This window comes from Temnothorax longispinosus, chromosome 6 (genome assembly GCF_030848805.1).
Source record: "Temnothorax longispinosus isolate EJ_2023e chromosome 6, Tlon_JGU_v1, whole genome shotgun sequence".
Taxonomy (NCBI): Eukaryota; Metazoa; Arthropoda; class Insecta; order Hymenoptera; family Formicidae; genus Temnothorax; species Temnothorax longispinosus.
Genome location: NC_092363.1, coordinates 4,198,877 through 4,225,797, shown reverse-complemented (window position 1 = coordinate 4,225,797; position 26,921 = coordinate 4,198,877). Strand labels below are relative to the sequence as shown.

At 43.5% G+C, this 26,921-nt stretch overlaps 1 protein-coding gene across 2 annotated transcripts in view; it reads right to left on the bottom strand.

Annotated features, from left to right (window-relative positions):
- Positions 1 to 26,921, bottom strand: part of Hwt (SH2 domain-containing adapter heavyweight) — a 171,594-nt gene that overhangs the window by 4,053 nt on the left and 140,620 nt on the right. For both annotated transcript variants that reach the window (XM_071781462.1, XM_071781463.1), the window contains 4 exons: positions 24,618 to 24,737; positions 19,928 to 20,063; positions 8,791 to 9,713; positions 6,933 to 8,541 (listed from right to left, as the gene is read on the bottom strand). In XM_071781462.1, coding sequence (XP_071637563.1) covers positions 6,933 to 8,541; positions 8,791 to 9,713; positions 19,928 to 20,063; positions 24,618 to 24,737 — 2,788 coding nt within the window. The remainder of the gene's footprint in view (positions 1 to 6,932; positions 8,542 to 8,790; positions 9,714 to 19,927; positions 20,064 to 24,617; positions 24,738 to 26,921) is intronic.

Below are 26,921 nucleotides of genomic sequence, written 5' to 3'. Positions count from 1 at the left end.
AATAGCTGGGAAGGGCAAAAAATATTCCTTCGACGGGAGACACGCGAGAGGCGTCGCCGCAGACGCGTCTCCGGGGAAATTCCTGGTCACGAATGAGGTTCCGAGCAGGGACGGCGTATGCAGGCGGGAAATCTCGCAGCCGTTCGCTGTCGCGAGGGTACACACCGTATCGTCGGCGAACGGAAATTTTAATTCCCCGCAAAAATCAGGACGTATTGCGTATCGCCGGACGTCGGCAGCGGGACGCTCCTCGGAGTGACGCCGAGCCAAGAAGCCGAGCAACCCCCGCGCCCAGCGATTCGTATTTATTGCCGAGCGAAGGAGATCGAGGGTGGAACCCGCCGCAGAGATTTACGACGCTGGCGAATTTACGGCCTCGGGGAGCCGGCATGTCAAACGCGCTCGAGAAAGGAGTCAATGGCGATTCCATTGAGTGGCAAGACGCTATTAAATGGAAGATGACACCTTATGACGGCACAGTCATAAGGTCGCTGCTCGGCACGTAGGCAACTGTAAAGTCTGTCGTTTTACGAGGAAAAAGTTTGCGAACGGTAAACGCGTGGAAAGAAACATACGTATCGCTTGAAGCGAAATGTTTCGATAAATATTCAACGGAATTGCTGAACCGATCATATTTGTGTTACGGTTATCGTTTCACTCGATAGATATAAAAATATTCGCGTTGAAACTCTGGTTTCGAAAACTCTCACATACATAAAATAAAAATAAATGGAGAAGAAAGCCGCCAGTCACGATGAGTTTGCGATCTTGACGGCTCGCCACGAATGCGTCTTTAGGTTGTATGGCAATCGTTACGAGGTTCTACTCTCCCCCGAAGAAATTTTGCAATAGCGCCGAAATTCCCGAACAACAGATGCGAGATGCCGTTATGCTGGATAGGCCTTCGAGATCTCTCCGCCAACAGATGTTGCAGTTACACGCCCTTGAGCTCTTCTATCCCTCCGTCGACGGGCCCTTATCGACGCGGTGGCAAACACTTCGAACCTGCTCAGAATAGTTGATACGTCCGCGATCCTCATGAAATATGAAGTACGATAGGCGCACGTCAGACGATTCCATCGTACGATTCGAATGGTATTCGTACAATTTGTACAAGGATCACCGATACCTCGGTCCACGCTACTGACTGTGGTCACATTTCTTATTTACGAAATAACTCACTCTGGGACTCTCTTTCATTTTTTATTTATTAATTCCAGAAAACTTAAGTTGTTAATCAAACCTGCTAACAGTGGTCATACGTTTCTGATATCAGATTCTCGTTCATAAAGTATTTAATATTAATGTTAAAAAAAATTACATATGCATATTCCTAGTAAAAAGTTTGTAAATAAGTAATGATTTATTTGCTTTAATTATTATATATTGCTAACATATATATATATATATATAATATTTTACTTTAAATGAACGAAGTTTTGACCATCAAGAACGTAGTCTTGCGCATATCATAATGAAATGTCAACTCTTTGAAATAGGAAAATCAGAAATGATTAAGATCCTTAAGTCTGGTGGATAATGACGCACGGTTAGTTATTGGGAAGTCCTAGCTTTGACATCTGATCGCGTCTTTGCTCTCGTCTGCCGGCGGCGGCATATAACGACCCTAAAGATTTTACGGATGTTGCTGTCGTCATCTTAAAGAGAAACTGGTAGTGAATAGTTATCGCGAAAAGAATAGATGAAATGGCATGAAAGATATGCGCTTTAATGTAAACTAAAGTAACAAATGAATTGCAGATACGAAAAATTAACGAATTTCTAAAACTGATAAGCAATGCAATTTTTGTTAATGGCAATAAAAATTATTTAAAACAATGTAAATGTAAGATTATAAGCAATGTAAATAAAATCTACATGCAAGTAGCTTAATTATTGCGGTTTTTGTGTGTTCTGTCGAACGGAGTCATTAAAACGTGTTAATCCGAATTAGTGAAACTTGCCAGTAGAAAAGTCCGAATATGGTCAGCCGAATGGCGGTTCGCGCTGCGGTAGCATTTTGGATCGGTACCAAATGGATAACAGCAGACAGTCGCGACGCGTGACATCGGGCAAACAGTACGTGGTTAGATTCTTGAAGTTAAGGATAAAATTGTGTTTATCCGGAGCTAGGACGATCATCATATATGAAGTTTAGTACATACTGCATCACATTTGTAGAAAATCCACTCTCCGAATGGAGAATTTGGAAACAGAGCGCACGTGACACATGCAATTTGCAATTTGCAAGCTCTTCTAAAATTCACGAGCCATAAAAATTCGCGGAGGAAAAAGACGGTCGTTAAAAATCTGCATTTGCAGAAAACCATGAAAATTAGAGCTCGTCGGGCTACCACGTTTTAATTTTGCTTTGTTAACAAGCTTCGTACGTTGCAATAAGAATAACTAGTAATTATTAAATTTAATTTTGTTCAAATATAATAATCCGAGCACGCAGTGTCCTTATTATTTAACGTATACAAATTATAACTATGTAAAATTATATCACGTCGCTGCGCTTTCACAAGACACTGATTTGAATCTACTTGCGGAAGTCGCGGAAGATGACGACGCGACAGCTTTAAAATCAAGTTTCTAACCGTGATCATTCATGTGGTAGTTTGACCAACTACCAAATAGTCAGTAGACTGCGCGTGCGATGTTGACTAAACTGTACGTGGTTTGCGTGTATGAATAGCTACAAAATTGCGGATCTTTCCACATTGGGAATGGAGTAAACAGGGTAGTTCGTAACAAATTTTCGAGGCCACGCCGAACTATCGAAAACAGTCGTAAAATCACAGCGATATCTGACCCCCCCAACTCGCATATAGTACACTTATTGTTAGATAAGTATTCTCCATAACTTCTACGATTGGATCTAGCGCATTACGATGACCAAAGAAATGAAACGAAGGAAACGCGTTGAAGCTATATTTTTCGTTAAAATCAATTCTTTGAAAACATGCTTTCGAATATATATAACATGTTTCACTCTTAAAAGTAAATTAAATCAGTAAGGCACGATTTTTGTTTTAGATATTATCTCTTCTCCTTTTGTCTTCTGTCTTTTCTTTTATTCTTTTGGGCATTTATCCTTAAGCGATAAAAACAAGCTGTTTTTGTGTGAAACTCTGGAATCGCATTTGGTAGATGAGAATACAGATCGTCACGCTGGAAAAACAAAGACTCTGATGTAAGTTACACTTAACAACTTCAGTCGTAAACAACCGGAAGAAGTCTTATGTGTGTACGCTTCTTCTCTCGTTTGCCAAACCTTCCCCCGTATATCCAACGAAGCGAACCGAGCCAGATATCACCGCGTCAATGCAGTTTTTTGCCTCCCTCTACCCTCTTCTCTAGACCGTTAACGATCGCCACTAGCTACGGGTTCACGTGGTCGGCCATTAAATAGCCCTGTGCGCGAGACAGATGTGCTCGTCGAGATTGCGAGTATCAATTTTTTCGCTGTCGTAAACGACCTAAAGCGATAGTGCAAAAAAATCGAATGTATTTACAGCCCAAGTGCATGATGCATGAACAAGAAATACAACTACTTTACTTCTCGCTTTCGCGAGATCTACTCGATTTATTATATTTATTTCCGCGAATGCGATAACGCCGTCTATCAAAAGGGTCGTTTCAACGATGACGTTTAAAAGATATGATCAAAAAAGGGACAGTGCAAACTTGTCGCAAGTAGGGCGTAATATTTCCGATACTTTCAATACGCGCCTATCTTCCTAGTGACACGTACTCGTATACATTGACACCCGTGTATAAACGTGTGAACCCGTTGTATGGGGAGCATATGCAGAATAAAGCGATAGCTTTAGGCTCTATCCTCCACTCCTGTCTCTATAACGTATTGTGGACCGGCACAAGCCGATGGCTTTTATCTGAAAGCACAATGCACTGTTTTCCTTCCAGAAGTTGGCTGTCCGTCAACGCCACTGAAATGTAAAAATAATGCGTCGAAGGAAAAATCAATCTACACTCATTTTCGACGCATCATTCATCGTTTTCGAAAAAGTAGATAAAGACGCCTAGGATAGAATATTTGGGATAGTATTGTCGATATATATATTAACGAAAAGAAATAAATTTTTAATCTCTAATATATATAATTCAATAAGTATGATAAAAAGATGAATAAATAACTGCTAATCAAACAACCAATAATAATATAATTATGCCAATGACATTAATAATTGTGATATTGATATTACTAATGAGTAGAAATGTATCGGAAAAATGTAGATTGTGATAACTGAATCGCCTCATCGGTCAAGATGGCTTATCGTGATCGACGACCTATTCGCGAACTGACAAACCAATAAGACGATCCGCTAGCCATGTGCGATATTCGAAGGCAAAGAAACCGATCGATCACATCCCGTAGAGCCACCCACTCCCGAAAAAGTAATTGTCGACAACAAAACGCATAAAAAAGCGTATATCTTTGGAGAAATCTGGTCCTGATTACGTGCTAACACATTCGACGTCTCGTTCCCTTATATCTCCCTTTTTTCCTGGTCCCTCTTCAAAAGCTAATTTACGAATCCGACATCCATCAACCGGGAAAAATATTACGGGTCTCGATTCCGCTCGCAGCCGACTGCCAAATCGAGACGCGGAATATTGCGCGCGGTGAGAGAACGCGTTTTGCATCAGTCACAAAATGACATATATTTTTAATTTTTTTAACAGAATTTGTTCTACATTTATAACAAACAAGTAACGTTTTAATTTGGATTTATTTGCGTGTATTCATAAAATTTTAAAAAGCCTCTCGGAGGCATATACGAGCGCGACATTACATAATCACGCGTTGCACAAGCGAGGTACACAATTTTTGCTGTCATTAAAACGCACTCGTAGCTCTGTGTGTGTGTGTGTCCGGAAACGTTAAAGCTTTTTTATGTCTCTCCTGCATTCAACGGCGAAGAGCGCGTCACAGTAAAATGTTCGACCAGCCATAGTCGAAATAAATTATATGTAGTTTCGCGAGAACGCAACGCGACAACCGCACTTTCGTTATCTGACAAACGGAAAGGCCCGGCGCGACGAACGCGCTCGCGCGCACGTCGCATTCACGTATTTACCCGCACGTTGATTAAACTTCGTGCACAGGCGACGGCTATTTATTCATATTTTCGACCGAGGTAGTTGCTCAAAGAGCGATTGCAACTGAGTGACATGACTGAGCTTTTATCGGCGGAATCGAGTGCGCCGTACGCTTCATTTTCGGTCTGCTTCATATCGCTTCATATCGCACTTTATTGACGAATGAATGTATACACTCGTGTCAAATGGACAACAAAGAAATTTAACTCTGTAAAAGATCCAATTAATTTGTTTTATTACGCTTGTTTAAAAGACGCAAAGAAATTTGCATTTCCTTAGAGAGAAAACTTTTTAATATATTAGTATCTTTACGATCGCATAACGATGTAAAAGAAATAATATAATTCGTCCCGTAATCGTAATTTGTTCTCTGCTCGGCAAAAACCTACGAGTGATAATCGATTACGCTTTAAATCACCCAGGCAACGACGCTAAAGCGAGGTGCCGTGCTTTAGAGCCCCGGGGGCCGTAATTGATTAAATAAATCCGCGTCGGCGTATTTCACGGCGTGAGGAATCACTCGTCGCACGGTCATCGTCGCCACACCGCTCTTCGAGGCGAGAAAAAAGAACAGTTCCCAAGGACCCGTAAAACTTCCAGGCAAAACGGATTTACCGGGCATTTCGTGCCTTTATTGACATTCGACCGACGATAAAAATAGTTGGTTACTCTTTGTCCCCGTCGCCCACGTTCTCGCGCCTTCCTTCTCTCGCGCCTGCCTACCACTCCCGGTAGGTCTATACATCAGCGCACGTAAACCCAAGCGCCTATCCCTCGTGTAACAGCATTTACCGTCGTCCCCCGCGGATCGGCATCACCGCAGGTTGCGGCTCCCTCGGCCGTAGGCGGTGCGCGCAGCGCGAGAGAGCCTCGTTCTCGTAGCTCTCGCATTAGAGCTTTCGCAATTTGGGAACTCGGAGGGTAGACGACGCGCGTTCAAAGTCCCATCAGGTCGGACGATACAGCTTCGGGGGATAATAGGAGAGGGTGCCCGATGCGACGGCAACAGTGGCGGCGGCGGCTTAATCACCCGACTAATTCCGAGTGTTTCGCGATGCACTTGCATCGCACACGCATTGAGCTAGATTCACTCGCTGGTGATAAATTATTGATGTCCTATGATTTTGCTATTAATGTGATCTAAATTACAAATTGCCAGCTGCTACAATACCACTTGATAAATTGTAGTTGTCAAACATCGGTCCGTAATTGCTGCTCGTTCCTTAATTATAGCTATGGGTTATTATATAAATGCCGATATCTATCTATATCTACATACATATTGGAGAAGCTTCGTATATATTGTAGCTCAATATATTATAGTATATATATCCAATGTACTAAAGGATAGATATATGCGGCATTAATACATGGTTGACAAAGAGGCGAGTGTTTGTAGTGAATATCCAGCTGGTGGGAGCAACTAAGTGAAGCTTAACGATGTTAGCTGTTGTCTGGAAGGTTCATAACGATCAGCATCAAATTACCCTCTGCCCCTCTGCCCTGATGAGTACTTAGCTTACCTCGAGGTGCCGAAAGTATGGTTTTTATCGATTTAATGGCTAGACACTTGATTAAGAAAAAAGATGAATGGATTTCCTTGCTTCTCATTTACGTTAATTATCTTCATTTAAAATGAAATATGGAAAAAAATATTTAAAGATGAGTATATAATCGTATATTAACGGTGATTATACATTTTTAATTACGCTATATTTATTTATTTAGTACTAACATGTGGTGAAATTTTTATTTTTAATGCTACAACGCGAAATGTAAAGATATGTAAAGCAACGAGAACTTACCAAACAAAGAAGGTGGCTCTACGTCGCGTACCGAGAGACTCGACGATGCTTGAGACGCGCTGGATTCGATATTCTGAGTACATCTAAGACGCTTCCTGAGCTTCGGCATGTCGAAGGGTAAATCTCTTAGGTCCACACTGGTCGCGCTTCCGGATGTAGTGGCATCCTGTTGCATCAGCAGCCGCCTTCTTCGCAGCTTTGGCATATCGAAGGGCAGATCCGAGAGTTCCGGCTCGTTGTCGACGAAATTAATATTATCAAGCTGCGGCTTCAACAGGTGAAACCCGAAAGGCTTGCACTTGATACCAGCGCGGGACTCGATGGATATACCGCTATCCGATCCCTGGATCTCCGCGTCGCCCGACGACGACGATTGCAGCGCAAGATTAATAAGATTCTTGTTCTGCGGCGTTCGCCGCTTCTTAAAAGACGTGTCCATGGGCGAGGTGACTGTATTCGTATTGGTGTTGTTGCCTGCGGTGATGTTATTCTCTGCGGTGACGTTCTCCTCGGGCGAGGCCTTCTGCGAGTTGTTGTTACGATTGTTGTCGGAGGTCTCCGAAGCCGGCTCCTGCGACGATTTGTCGGAGATCGGTGAGAGGATATGCAATTTAGTAGCGTGGTGATTTAGAAAGCCAGGCAAAGACTGTTGATGATGATGATGATGGTAGCAATTGGTGCCGCCGCTGTCGGAACTGTGGGAGCTCAACGATCTGGTGCTGTGCCGACTGTCGGAGCTGCTGGTCGACCGGTTGCCCTCGCTGGTGCTACTCCTGATGGATTCCATGCTGCCACCGCTGCTGCTAGTCGCCATGCTCTCCGTGCTGGAATAACCGGCGCGACGTCTTGAAGTACGTAGCTTGAATTCCAAGAGACCGGCGTCTCTTCGCGGTCGCGCGAGATCGCCCTCCGCTTCGCGGGGCCTGCCTTTGAACTCCATTATCGGCCTGCTCTCGCGGATCAGACTGCGCGGTCGTTGCCTCTCCTCCCGGGGCCTGTCCTTGAACTCCAATATGAGCTCCTTGTCGAATCGACGACCCTGCGAAGAATCGATGTTCTCCTGGACGAAGGTCTTCGGTCGGCTCTTAATTTCCAGAATGCTACCCTCGCTACTCTGCGGCGAGTCCTTAGCGCGCAACAACGATTTCACCGGTAATCTCATGTCTTTCAAGCGGGGATGATCCTGCTGCGAAGGTAAATTCGGCGCGCTGCGAATATTCAACAGCAAGTGGTCTCGATTTCCATGAAATTTCGCGGGTAGAGGTGCAGTCGACGGCGGTGACGGCGTGTAATCACGTGCTGGTAGTCTCGGCGATCCGGTTTTCTCATCGCTCGAATTGATCTGGAGGGACTCGATATCTTGGGACAGAGTAGATATATTGTCTGACTGTTGTTGCGATGGCTGTTGTTGCTGTTGCTGCTGTTGCTGCTGCTGCTGCTGCTGCAAGCGGCTCGGAATCGGTTTTGGGCGGAGAAGTACAACTTTGCGTCGATGGTCCTTGCTCGATTGCGACTGGCCGGTGTAAGGTAGCGATTGTTGATGTTGCTGCTTCGACGTGTCCGTTGACGAACTCGTTCTACTCACTGGCACAGTACCGCTACTCCGTATCTGTATTTTATTTTATTTTATCCAAAACTTGCTCTTTACAAATGGAATAATAACGGCATTTATATAGTTCACTTGTTTGCTGAATAAAGTGCGCAGTTCAATGAAACTTAAAGAAAAAGATAGAAAGTAATTGGCATTAAATAGAAAAGAAGCAAGAACAAGACAGTTTGCAAAGAAAAATTTCACGACCGCGCATTTAACTCAATATCGAAGTATTGATGACAATTTGAAATCTCCGAATGTACGTACCTGGGAATGCAGTACCGCGTGATTGGTGACGCGATCGAGATCGTCGAGATCATCGTCAGAGCGATTGACCTTGCAGTCGAAGGCCGTCTCGTAGAGGTGACGTTGCCTGGCCATCCCTTCCTCGTCCTCTTCCTCGGGCTCCGCGTCTTCCTCGTCTCCCTCTTCCCCCTCGTCCTCACCCTCCACGTCGTCCTCGTCCTCGACGAGTATCGGCTGCGGGTCTATCCTCCGTGTACGTCGTAGCTTGCGCACTTGGTGCCGCGTCACTTGCGGCTGCCGTCGGTCTAGCTCATCCTCCTCCTCTTCGGGCGATGCGACGCAGGTACAAACGGTGGTAGGCAGATCATGGCTCAGCAGCCTATGCGGAGGCATGAGGGTGTGATCCCACTCGGTGATGATACACGACGAGAGGATCTCGTTTCTGGCTGGAACCACATGCTCGCTCCCCGACGTGGGGCTTACTAGATCTTGACTGCGATAGTGCGGCGGTGGCAGCGGCGGTGGATACGGCTGCTGCAGTTGCTGATAATGCCGTGGCTGGGACGAATACGAGCCTCCATCACCCGCTACCGAGTTCCTCTTGGGTATACCGGGTGTGCGCGAACGCTCGCCCGGTACATCGAGACTGACGCTCTTCCGGTACTTGCTCGGCTGCGATTTGGACAGTTGCTCCGGTACCTTGAAAAGATCGCCGTAGTAATACGGCGACGGATGACGCACAGGTTGAGCGGACTCGGTCGGGGATTGATCGGTCAGATGCACCAGAGCGACACAATCCACGAGCAGGCCGTCGGTCGAAGTTAAAGTGTCCCTGTCTGCCGATGGGGCACGGGTCGAGGAAGCGTAAACGCTATTCTTTCGTTTTTTAACGATCACTCGCCCGTCCTCGTCGTCCTCGCAGGACGAACCAGATGCTGAAGGATCTGAAGATTGATAAAAATGGAACGAAATGTTATTTTTATTGAGACAAGTGCTAATAATTATAACAAGTTATAATTTATATAATTCTTGTGCAATGTAATAATATTTCGGTTTCAAGATATGTCAGGAGATGACAAAGAATTCGTCGATCGTGAACGTAAGGATTCAGAAGATTTACGCGTAAAAAGATGTCCTGGCCATACAAAGCTCACTTTCGAGAACCCCGAAAACGGCGCGAAATTTTCATAATCGTTCTGTTGTGGAAGGAAGCGCAGGGGACTCGGGCCGCCGAAGAAAGAGAACGAAGCTTACAGGGAAAGCAAAATTGCCTTGAAATGGCAGTCTTATCTCCTTAAAAATCACTTCCTCCGTCCGTGGGATATTACCGTAATGGTCTTTGGCTTCCTTGCCTGACGTCCTATGCTTGCTCCACCCCACAACCAACCACCTCTTTCAACCTCTTCGTATTCGTCGACCCGTTCGAGCATCATCTAATGCCTCTTTAGGCTTTACGATCGTGTCACGGCCATTCGCGACATCAACGAGAGAAAGAGAGAGAAAGCAAGGTCGAGCACATGGAGGAGGCACGAAATTACGCGGACACCCGGTACATTATTATATAGGTACACATGCGAAATAGACGAAAGGACTGAAGATAATGGGCACATTATGCTCGACAGGAGAGGGCCCCACCGAAATCCTTTCTCGTTCCCTCCCTCCTTGCGAGGGCGGCAAGAACGAAGATGCGCCATAAACCATGTTGGTTGCTGCTTTTGACAGGAACCACCGCGGATGTACAGACGAACTTGCCGAACGAGAGAAAAAAAATTATTATCGGAAGCCGCTCTGGTCTATTGCATCGTCCAGCCAGCACCGCTGGACCAGACACAAAGGCTCGCAGCATCAGGATGCGGATATCGACCGCTTAGAGTGCAATAGGCAGTCGTTGTACGTCTCTATGTCGCCGGGTAATTTGTTTTTGATCGATCTCCGTTCACACAATGTGAATAATCATATCGCGCACGCGTATGCACACAATGTACACGTAATTATTTAACGGTGAATAACCCTTTGTTATACATTTATCTCACCATTTAATGCGTCCAACTTTATTAATACCCACGATTTATTTAATACTCGGCTAACTCAAATTTTCCAAGTGATATTTTCTATATTAAAGATATTACTATAATGCTGCTATAGTACAATAGATATTTTGTAATTGCTTGGTGCATACACGGCGGAATGTACTTTAATAATTTCGAGTTTTATTAATCTCAATACGGAAAAGTATATACGAATTCATCAGTCATACAAATCATATCAGTCAAACAAATTATATCATGTTAAATTCATAAATAAATGGAGAAAAACCGACAAGTCCATTAGAAATGCGGATTTGCCGCATATTCCGGTATGATATTTAGGTAAAATCACTGTGGGATCCATAACGTGGCAGGATATCCCCAATTTCCGGCGTATTTCACTATCACGAGAGGGCTTGAACTTCATTTTCCACGGTCAAATACAAAGGAGCGGCGGCTGGGGGATTCGCGAAGCGCGAAATGGGAAATTAATTCCTGGACAATGAATTCGGCAAATTATCGCACAATTCGCCTGTCGCCGTAAAACGGGGACGGACCGCGTGCGATTCCATTTTATCTTTCCTTCGAATCCGCGGCACATTCTTGGCAGCGAGTGACAAACGGCGAAGAAGCCCCGGATACGAGAAGCTGCGAAAGAAATGGTCCCCGCGAAACCAGACGTTGTCTACGTATTCAAACTTTCACAATAGGGCAGGATCGCGGAAGGCGACTGATGACCCATCCCCTTCGCGGGGATGAAAAACGGGAGTGAGGATCCATTACCTTTTCTTTTCACCTGAAGCTACTTTTCTACCGACTTTTCTCGGCGAAACTTTTCACCATTAAACTTTTAAACATTCAAAAACGGTGCGATGCGCGGGATTAGAGCGACCACCGATCCGCAGGATTAATGGTAAAAATACAATACCGGATGTTGCGGCAGAGAAGAATGCTAACGAGGAAACGCAATATTGTTTGCGCAGTTGGTGTAATATCACGATAAAATTATATCAGAGAAACGTGCCCGAGATAGGGGAACCCAATCCTCGGGAAACAAAAAACAAGATAAAGAAAACTTCCCGTGGAAGTGAGATCGAAGGAAACATGAATATGTATTTGCATCTGCTTCGTTCGTGCAACTCAGGCAAGACGTAGGATTAAATTTCGGGAAAGTAAACATATTAAAATATACCGCAATAAGCAGGATATTACACCAACTGCGTTCCGTAGCAATATCTGAAACAATCTATGGTTGAATGAGGAATGTGAAAACTTCTCTCAAAAAATCAGAATGTGACGACACGTGTGATTTATTTTGCTTTTTGTGATGTGTGGGGAAATATACGAAATTGTGTTTCAAGGCTGCCCTATATACGACCAATTGTATCGACCACCCACGTCGAGACCGATTATTCGTTCGCAAGCGAGAAAAACTGCAATGGACAGCACAGCCGGGTCTTCCATTGAACGCGCACACAAACATATATATATATATAAAAGCACACTACGTACTGGCGTGTCGCCAAATTGCAGCGATATTGATTAACGATCGATAATCTGATTTGCGAGATACCTGTCGAGGGTCGACTACATGAAAGAGAAACTAGGGGACTAGAAGGTTGATGATCGAGCAGTTCGATTAAATTGGACTGGATTACATACAGTAGTTGAAAAAAGTGCCCACGTCCGCTCTCGTGCGATGGAAACGATTTTTTTTTTAAATTGATGAGTAAAACATTCCGGACAGTTCAATCAGCTATCTGCAATTGATGAATGACATATCTGAGTAAATTTATAGAGTAATATTGTATAAAAATATAGTTATGTGAGACCGATTTCTTTCTTAATTAATTATTCACTTTATCATCACACTTTATTAAATTTTATATATATAATTATTGTGGCGTTATGCACAATAATTAGCCATTTATGCGTGCATTAATAAATCCAGCGAACAAAAATAAGCTGTATGTAAAATACAGCTAATAATGAAAAATCTACTGACGAATGCACGAATAAATGGCTAATTATTGTGCATAACGGCACGATCGGACGTGTAGACGAGTCAGTAACGGATACTACATGCGAATGAGTGATTGAGTGACAGAAAATGAAAGAGGGTACGTGTATGCAGAGTTAGGGGCGACGATACGCCGGGGATAGGCAGTGGTTCCTACCCTAATGAATCTATTACGGCCGGTGAGCGACAACCCTCGGCCTAGCAATCACTACAGATAACACGAAACGCTGTCGCATGCACCCTGTTTACATGAATCTGTAGATAACGAAGATGAACGTCCGAGGCGATCTATTTTGGATTTACAATGCACGGAATCAACGTGCGAATTAGACGAGAACACAAAAGAAACTCACGCACGAGAATTGTTATCTACGTCGATTAAGGTCAGTAGATAATGACATTGTGATTGCAATCAATTTTCGATTAGGAACAGTCGGCAAGGCCATAGAACGTGACCCATATCAACTCGTTTTTAGAAATCGCTTATCAACCTATAACGAGCATACAGCTCATATTAATACTTACTAAATTATCTGGGAATAATCAAATACGGTAATGCAAGTTTAGTTTGGTTCAATATAATTATATTATCATTAAATAATCAAATAAAACTCTTAGGTACACAAATAATTTCATATAAATAAATAAAACGCAAATTTAAATAATATTAATTTAATTCTAAAATTTAACACAATGGTGTAATCTGTAATGTTAATCGAAATTTTTGAAATATGAAATTCTTTAAAGTTATATATGATTGATTATATATCTCTGTAAATCTTATGATAATCATATAATATATATATCCTATTCCGAGGGAGCATTATTCCGTCAAACGTTATAACCGTCACGCTATGCTGCTAACGCAAAGCTCTAGAATGATTTTCTGTCTCCGGATCAGACTCTTGATTATATGATAATCCCGAACACGTGACTTCATTTTTATCACAACGGTCGCAACGTCGTTTATGCAATCTTCCGTTTCTTCTGCGATTGACGGCCGGCGGTAGGGCAAGGAAAATTCAAGGGGAAATCTTTATATAAAGAAGATCGCAACGCAAGCTCGGGACCACTTCGCTCCGCATTTTATTAGATATTGTCCCCGTAACGTGACCGAGGTGGCGATAGTGTGTCTGCAGTATATGGATCGTGGGATTGTATCATCTTTCAGACGGAAGAGAAGGAAAGCGCTAAAGAAGAAGTGGGAAGATATAAGATGGGCGGCGCAATTGCCCAACCTCGGAAGATATCGCCGGCCAACGTTCAGGAGGATCTTCAGGGCGTCTTACGAAGCAGCTACAGATTACGGGCCAAGCTGAGCAGCGACGAAACGAAAGCCAATCTCGGTTATTGGCTCCAGGATTCGCGCCAGGATCCACGGTTACGATCGCAAGATTGGCCAAAGTATCTCGTGCGAAATGTGTCAGCCGTGTCAAGGGTCGTGGAAGGGTGACGCTTGGTCGCACGAATATGAGCATAAACCATCCGAAGATTATCAAATACGTCCAGGAAGTAGATACCGAGCTGATGAACGTCGCGATAAATTCCTGGTTATGCCAAGTAGCTTGAATAAATCAATTAGTGTCGCCTGTAATCTCGCATTATCCGATGTAATTTATGATTAAAGCAAAGATTGTAACGTGACGGCGACAGAGCGATGCAGCAGCCTTTTCGTTATGAAAGTATATTTTCTTCGAATCCATTTTATTACGCTGTTATTACGCCCTCTGTCATCTTTTCGAGGCAAAAAGAAGCTACTAACAAGCCAAAGTTATAAGGATCATGGCAACGATTACAAAGTTATCACTTCAAAGGGAAGGAGATATCGGAAACAGAGGGGCGGGCCACTTTGAAGAGAATCTATCTGTTTTTTAGAAACTCGCTACAAACGCATATTCTCGAACGCGTACGCATAGTCGAGATGATTGAAGCAACGACTGATTACGAGGGTACGTCGATCCTTTGGAGCGCCGCGCCGCGTCCTTTGATTACTGTTTCGTATAAAGCCGTTCATCGATGAAACTGACAGCTTTGAATCGAAAGGATACGGTTCTGCTTGTCGAATTATAAATGTTGTTTGCTTTTTGATAACTCCATATAAACATCAAATAACAATCTTTTGTTCAGCTGAGATCTAATAAATCACAAAGCTCTTCTTAAAATATCCATTGATTCTGGAATATCTCCTGCACAGTGACACAAACCTCTCTCTTCTTCTCCCTGTTTATTCAACACATAAGACCCACAGAAAACCCTAAAACGCAGTCCTAAATCTCCTCACGGTTCGGCTGATCCTCGACGGTGATTTCGCTCCCCGTTAAGAGCGGCTATGCGAATGCAGCTGCGTCGTTAGCTTCAATTGATTTTATTGCCAATAAAATCAATGTTTAGGCTCGCCGGAAAGGGTTTTGTGGCGGTAAAAAAGGGGGTGCGAGGTACGGCACAAAGCTGTCGCTCACGGAGGCAACGCGGCGCGTGGATTATTCGCTTTCCTGTCAGTAGACATTGCGCAATTGAAATCTACGTCGGTGGTCACACGCGGGCACAATCGTTTGCGGCGGAAAGGGGTCGGATCCGACGGAGGTAAACCGAGAGGGTTTCGAACGTGCCCGAAACCTACCCGCCGATTTCGAGCGTCCGCCAAACCGTGCGTATCCCACCCCTTTATGGACTCTTCGAATTAATCGTGTCGCGAGTTTACTTTTGCTTTCAAATTCAATCTTACGTTCCGCTGCTCACTGTGCGGCGGCTCATCGAGTTAACGAGAAATCCCGTATTCGTTTTCAAATCGTGCGATGCAATTTTAATCACAACCAAGACTCGTGTACCATTTGACATACGAATACTCGATTTTATTTTTACAGAAATTTTATTCAAAATTTACTCACTACGAAAATTAGGTCAATTGAAAAGTTACAGCAGGTAATATTTTTCAATATTTTACTTTCAAAAGTTCAATATCGAATATTATAGTACGATTTCTCTCTGGTTATATTTCTGTCGCTGCGCTAAACGTTATCTCAAGGGGATACGGATTTCACCGGAAATTTCAATAGTTTATATGGAAAGATAGGCGATCTTCAGCAGTTATGAACGTTTCTTGCATGACGGGAAAGCATCTGACACAGAGATTAGGCCAAGCGCGCGCGAAATTGTCTCGCAACGATATGCAAATCGTGGCATAAATGCTAATTGTAATTGCCCATGAAATGAATTCAAGGGCTCCCTCCTGGCGAAGGGTTCGCTTCGTAGCTTAGTAGCGATCTTTGCCCTCCGAGTCTGCCGAGTATCGAGCGACAAGGCTACGTGTGTTATTTTTAAAAATTTTCATCAAGTTTGCAACCGGTTAATAAATTCATTCGTTTCATGGGAAACAAAGAAAATTATTACAAGCGATACATTCTTAGCACAAAAAAATAACCCTGCTAAAAAGTTATCTGAAAACACTAGTCGCATACAAATCTCATTAACCACTTTTTATTCACCCTGCACTCTCAACATGAACATCCGAAAAGGGCAATTGCCAAAGAGAAAGCTAAAACAGTTGCTAATTGGGGGGGACTCGGTTTTACAGTAAACGAAACAAAATGATATGATTAGGACGTTAATTCGCTTTCCGGTACACATTGCTAACGAGAATAGGACGCGGTGAGTCAGACAGTTTCGAACAAAATCCAATAATACTTTTAACAGAGCTCTCAAATAACTTTTTCTGATAAAAATCGTGTAGCAAAACCGTAAGCTTTGATGTCAATTCAATCATTCCCATATTGCAAGGCACGTCCCTCGATACCGCTATACGTGATAAACTTTCCATCTTACTACCGCGATACGCGAATTTAACTTGCGAAATTGCGCGGGGATTAAGATCTCGCCTCTAGATCTGAGCACGTACTTACCGTCGGACGAGCCAGAATTATGCTGGTGACAGTCTGTAAATGATCTAGTTTACGACGCGAGAAAGTGAGGGATATAGTGAGGCGTATCCCAAAGTAAGGCGGAAAGGGAAACGGCGCGGCGGTGGGAAGAGGAAGAGACAGAGAGAAAGACAGAGAGAGAGAACAAAGAGAATGGAGGATGAGATCGAAGACAAGGACAGAAGGGTCTGTGGTTAAATATTCATCTTCATAGCGATTACATTTTCGAGTCGTTTACATACGTGAAGTAGGGAAACTGGTAGAAATCGGATACGCTCGAGTCTACTTAATCGTTATAAACGCGTATTTATTGTATTTAGCTGGACAATGAAGCCAGACCCCCCCCTCAGGGGCTCACGTATGTGTGAGTACGGGATTGGCAACCCCGAGGTACCCTAGCCACTCAAGACCTGAGAATAGTCAGACCACACTCTGATCTTCTGGGGATACGAAAGTGGAGACCGTGCATATATCACGCTTATTTATATCATATATTTAAATCGCATAAATAAAAAAATATAGAAGATTATAAATATTATTACGAAGTTAAAACTCAAGCATGCAGATCATTCGAGCGAATATAAAAAGGTCAGACGGCATTACGTTAAAAGTCTGTGGCTGTAATTCAGCGCTCTACGCACGGGTATAAATTTCCGCTAACAAATATATATATATATACGTCGGCAGCTTTTGAACAGCGTTTGATGAACACCAGGCCCGCCTTCTCCCGCTCGGATGACGGACAAACCGACGGACGGAGATTGACATTTGCATACGATGGACCCGCACGGGCGTTAACTGCTCGGGGACGCGGAATGAGCTACAAGTCACCTGGTACCAGTAATTGAAATGAGGGTAACTTTGAAGAGGGGTCGCGCGAACAAACGAGGAGCTCGAAAAGTTCTTTCAACGACATATCGTAGATTCACGTAATATTGAACGGGATTAAAATTATGGTAGGTTTCTTTACAGAAAAAAGATTTAATTAATATCGATAGAACAATTGAAAGAAGGTAGAATATACGATTGTTCCAGAATTGCCATTATCATTACTGAATTGAATAATTATAGAACAATCGATGTAGTAATTCATTGCATCTATATTTCTCTTGTAATACGGTTGTAATGTAATTACTTTAAAACACTTGAAAATTTATAATCTTATTTGACAAAAAGCTTTCTTGCTTTTAGTTCACCGTAAATTGTTAACAATATAACGTGCCGTATTTGATTTAATTCACGGCAAAGTGCGTGCTCCACAGAAAGACAAGAAAAAATCTGTTGGGTGGGCTCTGGCTGTGAAACACGGTTAATAAGTGGAACGGCGCTGGAAAATGCGGTAGCGAGCAGGCACACAAGCTGAAATACCCCTCGAAACTTTACGGACTATGAAAGCGAAATGAGAATGGGCGGGCGATACCGCGGGTGGTTCGGCGCAGCAGGGATGGGAAGTTTAATTAAATATCACACGACATATTATGGGAGGCGGGAGGTGCCGCGCATGGTGTCGATGGCAAGTAACGTCGGGGACAGCCCGCGAGACCGAAAAGTTCGTGCCAACGAGTGAACGAGGAGCGAGCTCGTAGTAACGGACAACGACGGGGACGGTACCGGAAGTTAACGGAGGGCGGCGAACCGTCCAGACATTTCAGCGTCATCGGTACCCTTTTATAAAAGCCGCCAGTCTGAAAATTCCATTCGGTCCACCCTCGCGCGCGCGCATTTCCCTTATATTCACCCCTATCGACGCGACTGCTGATTCAATTCTCACGAAAGGAACGGCATTCCTCGAATGGCAAGGACGACAATTTATTTTTAATCTTATAATGTCTCCGTCGAAAGCCTGCGGAGATTTCATCGCGAGATGGCGAAAGAAACGTTACGGAGCAAATATTCAATGTACCAATAACAAAGAAAGCTAAGTAAATTGCTCCTCTCGTTTGATAATGGCAGAGAAACAAAACAGCACGTGTGTAATACATTTAGTGATATTATCATGTCGCTAGGGAAAACACAAGTCAAGAGGTCATATGTCTTCCCCTTTTCCTACCAAAGGACGCAAATCTTTGCACAGGCCTCGCGTTGATCCTTGCCACATTAACAATGACTTGCGAATTAAAAGCCCATGAATATGGTAAGGATGCAAATTCCGCCGGTGTTTACTCGGGATCAGTGTTACACGGCAATCTGCATACTCGAGTGTCGGGATGCCCGGTGACGCGCGACGAGGGTTGCGAATCAGGTTCGTATCGTCTACACGTGGGACAATCGTGCGGAGTTAATAACGACCCACAGCATTCCTTCGTGAGGATAACGCGGCAGGAATTTAATCCGCAAGCTCTCTCGCTAACGTTTAGAAGTTTCCTAGCCACTATTTAAGGTCACGTGAAGATACGAGAGTTTCTAATTCGTGTGGAATCTCTCTACCGCCAGGTAGTTTTGCAATCTCGCCGAATCGGTGGGTATCATCCACCGCGAAAAAGAGACGATCCCCTATTTCGCCCGACCCCGTCGATTAATCCGTTAGCCGCTCTCGCGACCAACCTGTGCGTACCGTTCAATTATCGAGGGGCTCTTCTCCCTCTCTTACCCGACACGCTAACTGAGTTGTTACCTCGATAATTCGTACGTCGTAGTATCGGCCGTAACACCGGCGGCTCGCCACATTAATTTGCGGCCTGGCATGAGAATTTCCGCTTAACTGCGTTATCCCGGAACTTATCGTACACTATCAGTGATCAATCAATGTAGAATCCAAACATTTCGCCAATATTCAGCGCTACGGCTCATGCTTCGAATATCATTAATTTTACCATAATTATTTTATTAGTATATTTAGTGTCATATTTAATTACATAATTATATAATAATATAATTAAGAGCGTTTAATATTATATTTAATATTATATATAATAATGTGGTTAAAAGTACTTAGCATTACATTTAATTATATTGTTGATCGTTGATACAAAATTGAAATATATAATTATATACTTCGAATTTTTCCTCTTTATTAAACCATAAATAGGATAAACTTCATGTTAAATATTTCTCTTTGTTTCTCAAAATAGGCGGATGCTACTTTTATGTCTATTCACTGTACAACAACTATTACATATTCAGTTACAATTAAATCCTTGCATTATCTCGACCATAATGTCCACAATGCCGGCTTAAAGAAAAGACTTACATACCTGTGTATGGTCGACAATAATTGCGATTTGCTCTGCTGTAAACTGTCGGCAAAGACGTCTCCGCTCCCGGCTCTACGTACGCTTTACTCTTGCTGTCTCTAGGGTCGCTGTATTGTTCCACAACCTCGATTTCCGCCTGCAAACAGAACACAAATTGTTTCCTTCCGTTTTCACACAAAAGAGATTCCGTATGTACATCTTCGCGTCTGAAATAGCGATCGATCTGGCGCTTCCATTAAAGAATATAGTTCTCGAATAACAAACTCGCGATAAAACGATTTGCTCGTAACGACACGAGATAGACGACATATAAGTAAAACAAATTGGCCTGGATTGTTGTAATAATACTAGTTTAACGACGTGCGTTTTTTCCGACGTTCTCGCGTGCACAGTAATGCTCGAATTTGTCCCGGGAGAGAATATCTTTGAGAGGGATTATCAGAGACAGCTTCGCTTAAATTTACACGGTAGCCCGGTGTCATTTTCGGGTCCTGAATGCAGCCAATTGCGGTAATACCTTGGCCGAAGCTCGAGGGAACACGCTTCCAACCGTCCCCTAAATGATGATCGTTATTTCGAGAGAAAACAACTGCGGCGACAATTCGTTTCCGCCGGCACGTGTGCTCCGGTGGATTAAACGTAGCGCTCAAATAATCAACCAGAATGACGACGAACTTTAATATCCCGTATAAAGATTGCCTAAGCCTGAAGGCGTGATATTTCTTAGTACAATCAAACGCGAATTGCTCGTCACATTCGTTTTAACAATCTTAACCTGAAGGAACGGGAAGAAGTAAATTCCCCTCGACTGAATTCAATCAACCATGAGCAAGTAAGGGTTTCTTGCATTGGCTGCGGAAGCCCTTCAGTCCTACGACGATTATACGATCAGTGCTTCACTGATATTAATGATAATAATGATAATAAAAATTCGACAATCTTTAGATAATAAACGACAGAAAATAAAGATCTTCACCACTGGATAAAAAGAAGAATCGGTCGATAAAAGCGTTTCTCTCTTTCTCTCTCTCTCATTCTCGGTTTTAACGTTATATCGACAATTGGGGAAGTAGAATAAAAAAAGAAACGAGACAGTGCAAGAGAAAGCTCAGCAGGGCGAGACGAGCAGACATCCGGGCAATGCAAGACGGACGAAGGCGACGGCGGAGAAGACAAGTAGCCTTAAATTGAAAGAGCCCAAAATTGGAATTCTCCTGCCAAAGTGGAGCGCTATGCCTCCAGGGGCTGTTTCGAAGACGAAGTCGATTGCTTCCAGTCATCTTACCTACCAGCCCCGTTCCCTCTCTCGTCGCGCCAGCTCTCCTCTGTAGAACGGATAAATTTGTAGATGTTTATACGGAAATTACGGAGGGATGACTCCGCAAGCACAGTGGAGGCCGCTCGATCGGCTGTCGCAAATCCGATGACGAACGGGGGCTGACTCGACTTTCCGCGAAACCGAGAACCGCGTCGGCCGAATCCCGCGTCGCGCGGGTGGTTGCGAAAACGATTACGCGGGGTTATCGGCGTGCGCAACGTTATCGAGAAATCGAATTACCGTTCGATTCGGCGAGTGAAAACGCGCGAATCTAGCGATGCCTCATTAAGCGGGCAGAGATAAATCTGTAAAGCTGTCGCGCGCGGCATTTGCAGCGGAAAAGCAAAGGCAAATAATAAACACACAGGGCGTCCCAAGTTTTGCCGTCCGGACTTCCCTCTGTGTGTGAACTGTTTGACCACTTTGAGGATTGTGCCGAATGCAATGCCGTCGAACGCAATGCAAATAGTACTCATCACACCCTATCATATTCAGTCGTTAATACCGTTCGATTTATTGAGGGCTTTAATCCGATTATTTGGTCACTGCGTCATAATTTGGCGTAATTATCTGCTAATCTAATCGCCTGACTTTATCGTATTTACGAGTTTAGACGATGAAACGAAAATTTTTTTACCACATTGTTGTATTCCATTAATAATGCATTTTGGAGAAGGATACTAGGATCATACAGAATAAATCAGTAGTTTAGTTTTTAAATATAGAATTTAATCGCTGTAAATACAAAAAATGAAACTCGCTACGAATAACTCGCCGAAAAATTTTACCGAGAAATAAATATTAATGTTGCAGCGTTGCAAAGAGTCGAGCTATATTAATGGCGAACAGTGATACGGTTCATAACATAAATAACGCTGTTACACAGAATGGCACTCTCGAGGAAACGTCACGTCGGCGACGTCGATCGCTCTTAATTTCGTGTGGAGCGAGCCAGTATTTCCACAATATCCGCGTATAATACAAGACATTATTAACAGTATGCAGATAATGGCGTTATAGGTGAAGCGGGGCCGCAAGAAAAATGAGCGATGTAAGATAAGACGCACGTAAAAGCGCTTTTTAGCGGTGAGAGTATCAATCACTCTCGTTCTCGGACGAGGGACATCTCACAAAGGGCCTGACATCAAGCACTTTCCTCACGGAGTCAATTTTTTCCCGGAATTCTCGCAGAAGGACCCGTCCCTTTTCGAACTGGTCGGGAATTAATTACGCTCACTTTTCGACGTAATTTTCCTCGCTGTGAGTTAATCGCTCCTGTGAATTCGACTTGGTAAATGGCAGCCAGTTCCCTCAGGCATTCTGCCGATGTATACGCTCATCGCTCTGCATTTATCGAATGAACAAATAGATTAGGTCTTTTGTTCGCCTTTTATGATTGAAACGTAACAAAGAGAATTGAGAATCAAAATTTTGCGAATTGGCGAATAAAATACAAAAGTCGCAACTGTGTAACAACTCTCGAAAAAGACACGTTTACTAAAGTTCTACGCTCCAAAAGCCCTTTGTTATAGTGATAAATGCGAGCAGCACCAGTGCTCGATCTCACGCATAAAATAAAGCGCTAAGTATTAAGTAGGGCTTACGAGCACGACTCATAACGATTCACCCTCTCGAGAGTCAAGTGGCACCCGCTTTCTGTCTTTGTCACACTCCCCTTTCGCTTCGTTGCGATGCTCGCGGGGGTTGTCGGTGACAACGAAGCGAAGGAAACTTTTGTTCGGCGCACTCAGGTGTCGTCCCTTTTCTACGACGTTTCTTTCTCTTTCTTTTATGAACTCCCTTACGACGCGACGGTCGTGCGGCGCGATCCCATTTATTTGTATATAGTAATCAGACACCGAGTTGATGGTAGCGAATTAAATTTTTTCAAATTAACATTTTAAATATGGTTGTAAATAAACATTTTTTAATTTAATAATATGTGTAGTAAATGTATAAAATAAATGCATACGCAGGTGCGAAGATAGTAGTATAAAACACAGTATTTTTATAAAAACTTTGATCTTTAAAAAATCCAAGTTATCTTTACTGACTTGAAAATATTGTCAAACAACCAATTCGTAGATACGTGAATATATATATATCAGTCATGGTGTACTAAATAATCAAGAAGACTAATTATACAATTGCTGAAAGTATCTACTTCATCGGTTACTCCATTTCTTCGCGAGGAAACCCCAAAACATGCTATTTCGAGCGTACTTTCGAAATAACGGCAGAACGCACGAAGGCGAAACTATATTCCCCACTGCCAAAGCGTTTAAGCTTAAAGCGAAGAGCTCGAGGCAACCCCAAGCGCCAGAAACTGAGTGGCGGAGCAATTATAAGCAACGCCGGAAGTCACCGGTCTCTCCGCCCTGCCACCGATGCTCCTCGTCGTTCCTTTCGCGTTCGTTGTTACCGCCTCTCTCTGACGCCCTTCATCCAATGCCCCCACAATGCCCCACGCGCTAACGCGCCCGGGGGGTATTTTGTCACCACTGTAATTATATTTCTCCCTTTGGCCGATTCCCCGGTCGTCCGCGTTACGAAAATATCAATACTATCGTTAGCCAACAAAACGACTCGAGCCACAGTCGTAGGAAGTGACGTCATGCGCGCAGAGAATGAATCAGTCGAGGGATCGTGTGTATAAAATGTTTATTTTAAAACCTTTTGCTGACTCTGTATCTAAAACGCGACATAAATTTCCTTCTCGCACCGTTTCACGAGTTTTTGTTATTAATTAAGTTTAATGGAAGTGATTATTTTTGTAGTATTTTCTTATTAAAGCCAAAACTTGGTGCGATATTACTGACAACATACTTCATATGCAAGGTACACAAAAGTTATTTGAAGGATTTTGTTTTCCTGCGGAAAAATGGTAACCCCTCGACCTTTTTGATTCACTGCACGTCGCGGGAGGAAAATATCGATAAACTTTTCGGACTGGGAACGTGCCACAATGGGGAACGCGTGAACGTGTAACGGTAGCGTGTTTGCTTAACGCAGAATTCATTGAACTGTAAATACAGATAAAGGCTGCGACTGCGGTGAATAAAGTTACATCGTTACCGCAATAACGCCGCACTGCGTAAAAGCAGTATTCCAAAGTTATGTATTGTCGCCGTCCGATCTCCTTAATTGAATTTTTCATGCAAAGTTCTAGATATATATACACTACTGTATCATAACTGAATTACATAACGTATCGTGACAGAATAGTGCTGAGGTTTGTAATAAACGTTTTTGACGGAATAGTAAATCGTTTTTCATTTGTAGAAAATATTTTGAATACCTTACGCTTAAAGAGCAAGCTAAGCGATATCGGTTTCAGATGCGATTTTCACAATAAAATGTTAAATCACTTACATTCTCTACAGTAGGACTCGGCAGCATCCATTGCACCGCGGAGGTTGCAGCTGCAGCGCTCGCAGGACGTCTCTTGTTGACGAAATCGACCGGTAGACTGTAATCGTCGCACAACGACACCTGCAAGCACAAGCGGGAGAAAATGATATACATCGCGTACCCTCTATTACCATTTCCCATTAACCACTCCATCCAATGAAAATTTTCTCCCGAGAACTTTCATCGCTCTTCGTATCCCTACTTAATAGAGTTTCAAAGTTGTAGGAGATGACTTTCATCAAATGACGCGAACTCCGATAACTGAAAAACTTCGCCCACGCTCTTTAAATCTGCATCACAGCCTCGTGCGCGAGAGCTGATTTTTAAACTTCTATCAGTCGCGTAAAGAATACTAATCTTCACGTAATTGATAATGTAACACAATAATAATTTATATTATGTTATCATATTATGTTATATTTTTGTAACACTCCCCTCAAAGAATAGAATCAATTTATTCTGATTTTAATCCTTGAAATAACTAAAGCAAGCCGATCGTTCCCTTCGCTAATTAGCCTCGACGCTATCGAAGCACGCACCTTCTCTGTTGTAGGGAGAAAAAATACGCACAATGTTGCTGAAAAAGTGAAGAACGATGGTATGAAAATCCGCGGGAAAGCATTCGACATCGAACGGCAGAGGATTTCTGCCACTCGACAAATCGCAGGGTAAGCACCCCAAACCTTCTCCGCATTCTCCAAATCCCCGTTGACGCTGACTGGACCAGCTCATCAGCGATATTTACTGTCTGTCGGAGAATCGATCTATCGATGCGTGAACGCCTCGTCCCACCTGGGTGCGCGCGAGAACCGAGAGCGCGGCCACGGCCTACGTCTATGCATGCATATAAATCGAGACAATCGCGGATCCCCGGGGGCGGCTTATCGCGTCGGAGACCCGGGAGGGGTGGTGGCAGAGTCCACGGGGATGCTCGGCCTGCGAAGGGAGTTTTGCGCGGGGACTCTGCATGCAAATGGTTTGCGTTTATTGTGAGAAGAGAGCGCCGTATGAATATGTGAAGTGGAAAACGAAACAAAGAGAGAGAGAGCGAGAGATGAACGGTCGAAGGACAACGAAGGGAATGGAACGAGGAATGATCGGCTCGCGGAAAAGCGGAAATAGCCACGGAGATATCGAGAAATGACGCAACTAGCACTTAACGGCGGAGGGAGCAGTGTGGGGTAGAAAAATCGATTCGCAGAGAGCTGTACTAGAGTACGCAAGCTGAAGCAATCGAGAAGTTACTTTACACGTTTTCTGGTTGTACAAAAATTATACAGATTTTAACGCACGTAACTTTTCTGAGAATTCTCCGTGTTATAAAACTGCTTGACTTAATTTTTAACACTATTTGTAGTCAACAGTAGTGCTGGAACGTGTATGGTCGGACAACGCAATCGCCGGCAGGCAACCTAAAGTAATATAGTATTCGTAGACTATCATTCGTTTACTGTTGCTAAGTCATGTAATTGAACCTAAGCGGTATAGTTTTACATACTTCACCGGCTTCAGGGCGAGCACCTACCCCTAGCTGAACTGCATTCGCTGGCACCTTTGAGGAAGCCAAGCACGAACTAGGCCGGCTCGATAGAGTAAATTTCGAGAAAATCCGAGACAATCGCCAATGAGAATCCCCGTAACTGAGAATCATGTTTCACGTTGTCTTCCGTTTATCGATAATATTGCTGGCTCGAGTATTTCCACATTGTGATATATTTAGTCTGGACTCGGCGAGCGGCATGTGAATGTTGACTTTACAGCGGGAAGAACTTTTTAACTCCGCGTAATTTTTATTCCATCAAACCTCTGAGTTATTCATGAAATATTAAAATATGATGCGTGGCTCGTACGCACACCTAGCCGATGCGGTCGTAAATCACAGCGCGCGTAATCCTTAAAGTTTGCCGAAATAGATATTTTCACCGGTGATCCCTGGGTGTCGCCCAAAATGATTTGTTTTCCCATAAATCTTCAACGCCGCGTAAGTTTTCCGAGCACTTGCTATTGAGTGAGGCCGAAAGCTCTCTCTCCGTGGACTGACATTTATAAAGTATCTATTTACGTTTTCTGTTTACCGTGTTTCTAAAGAAACGCTGCGCTATCGTTACCGCTACCGCGTCTGACGTATCGTTGTACGAAAGCGAGCGCAAGTTCGCGTTCTCCCGCGGCGGTATTTCGCGTGGCCGAGATTAAGCCGGAATATTTAGCAAATGTTTCGCATAAATCAAAGCAGCGCAATATGTTCGGAGTTCGAAGCGAGGCTAT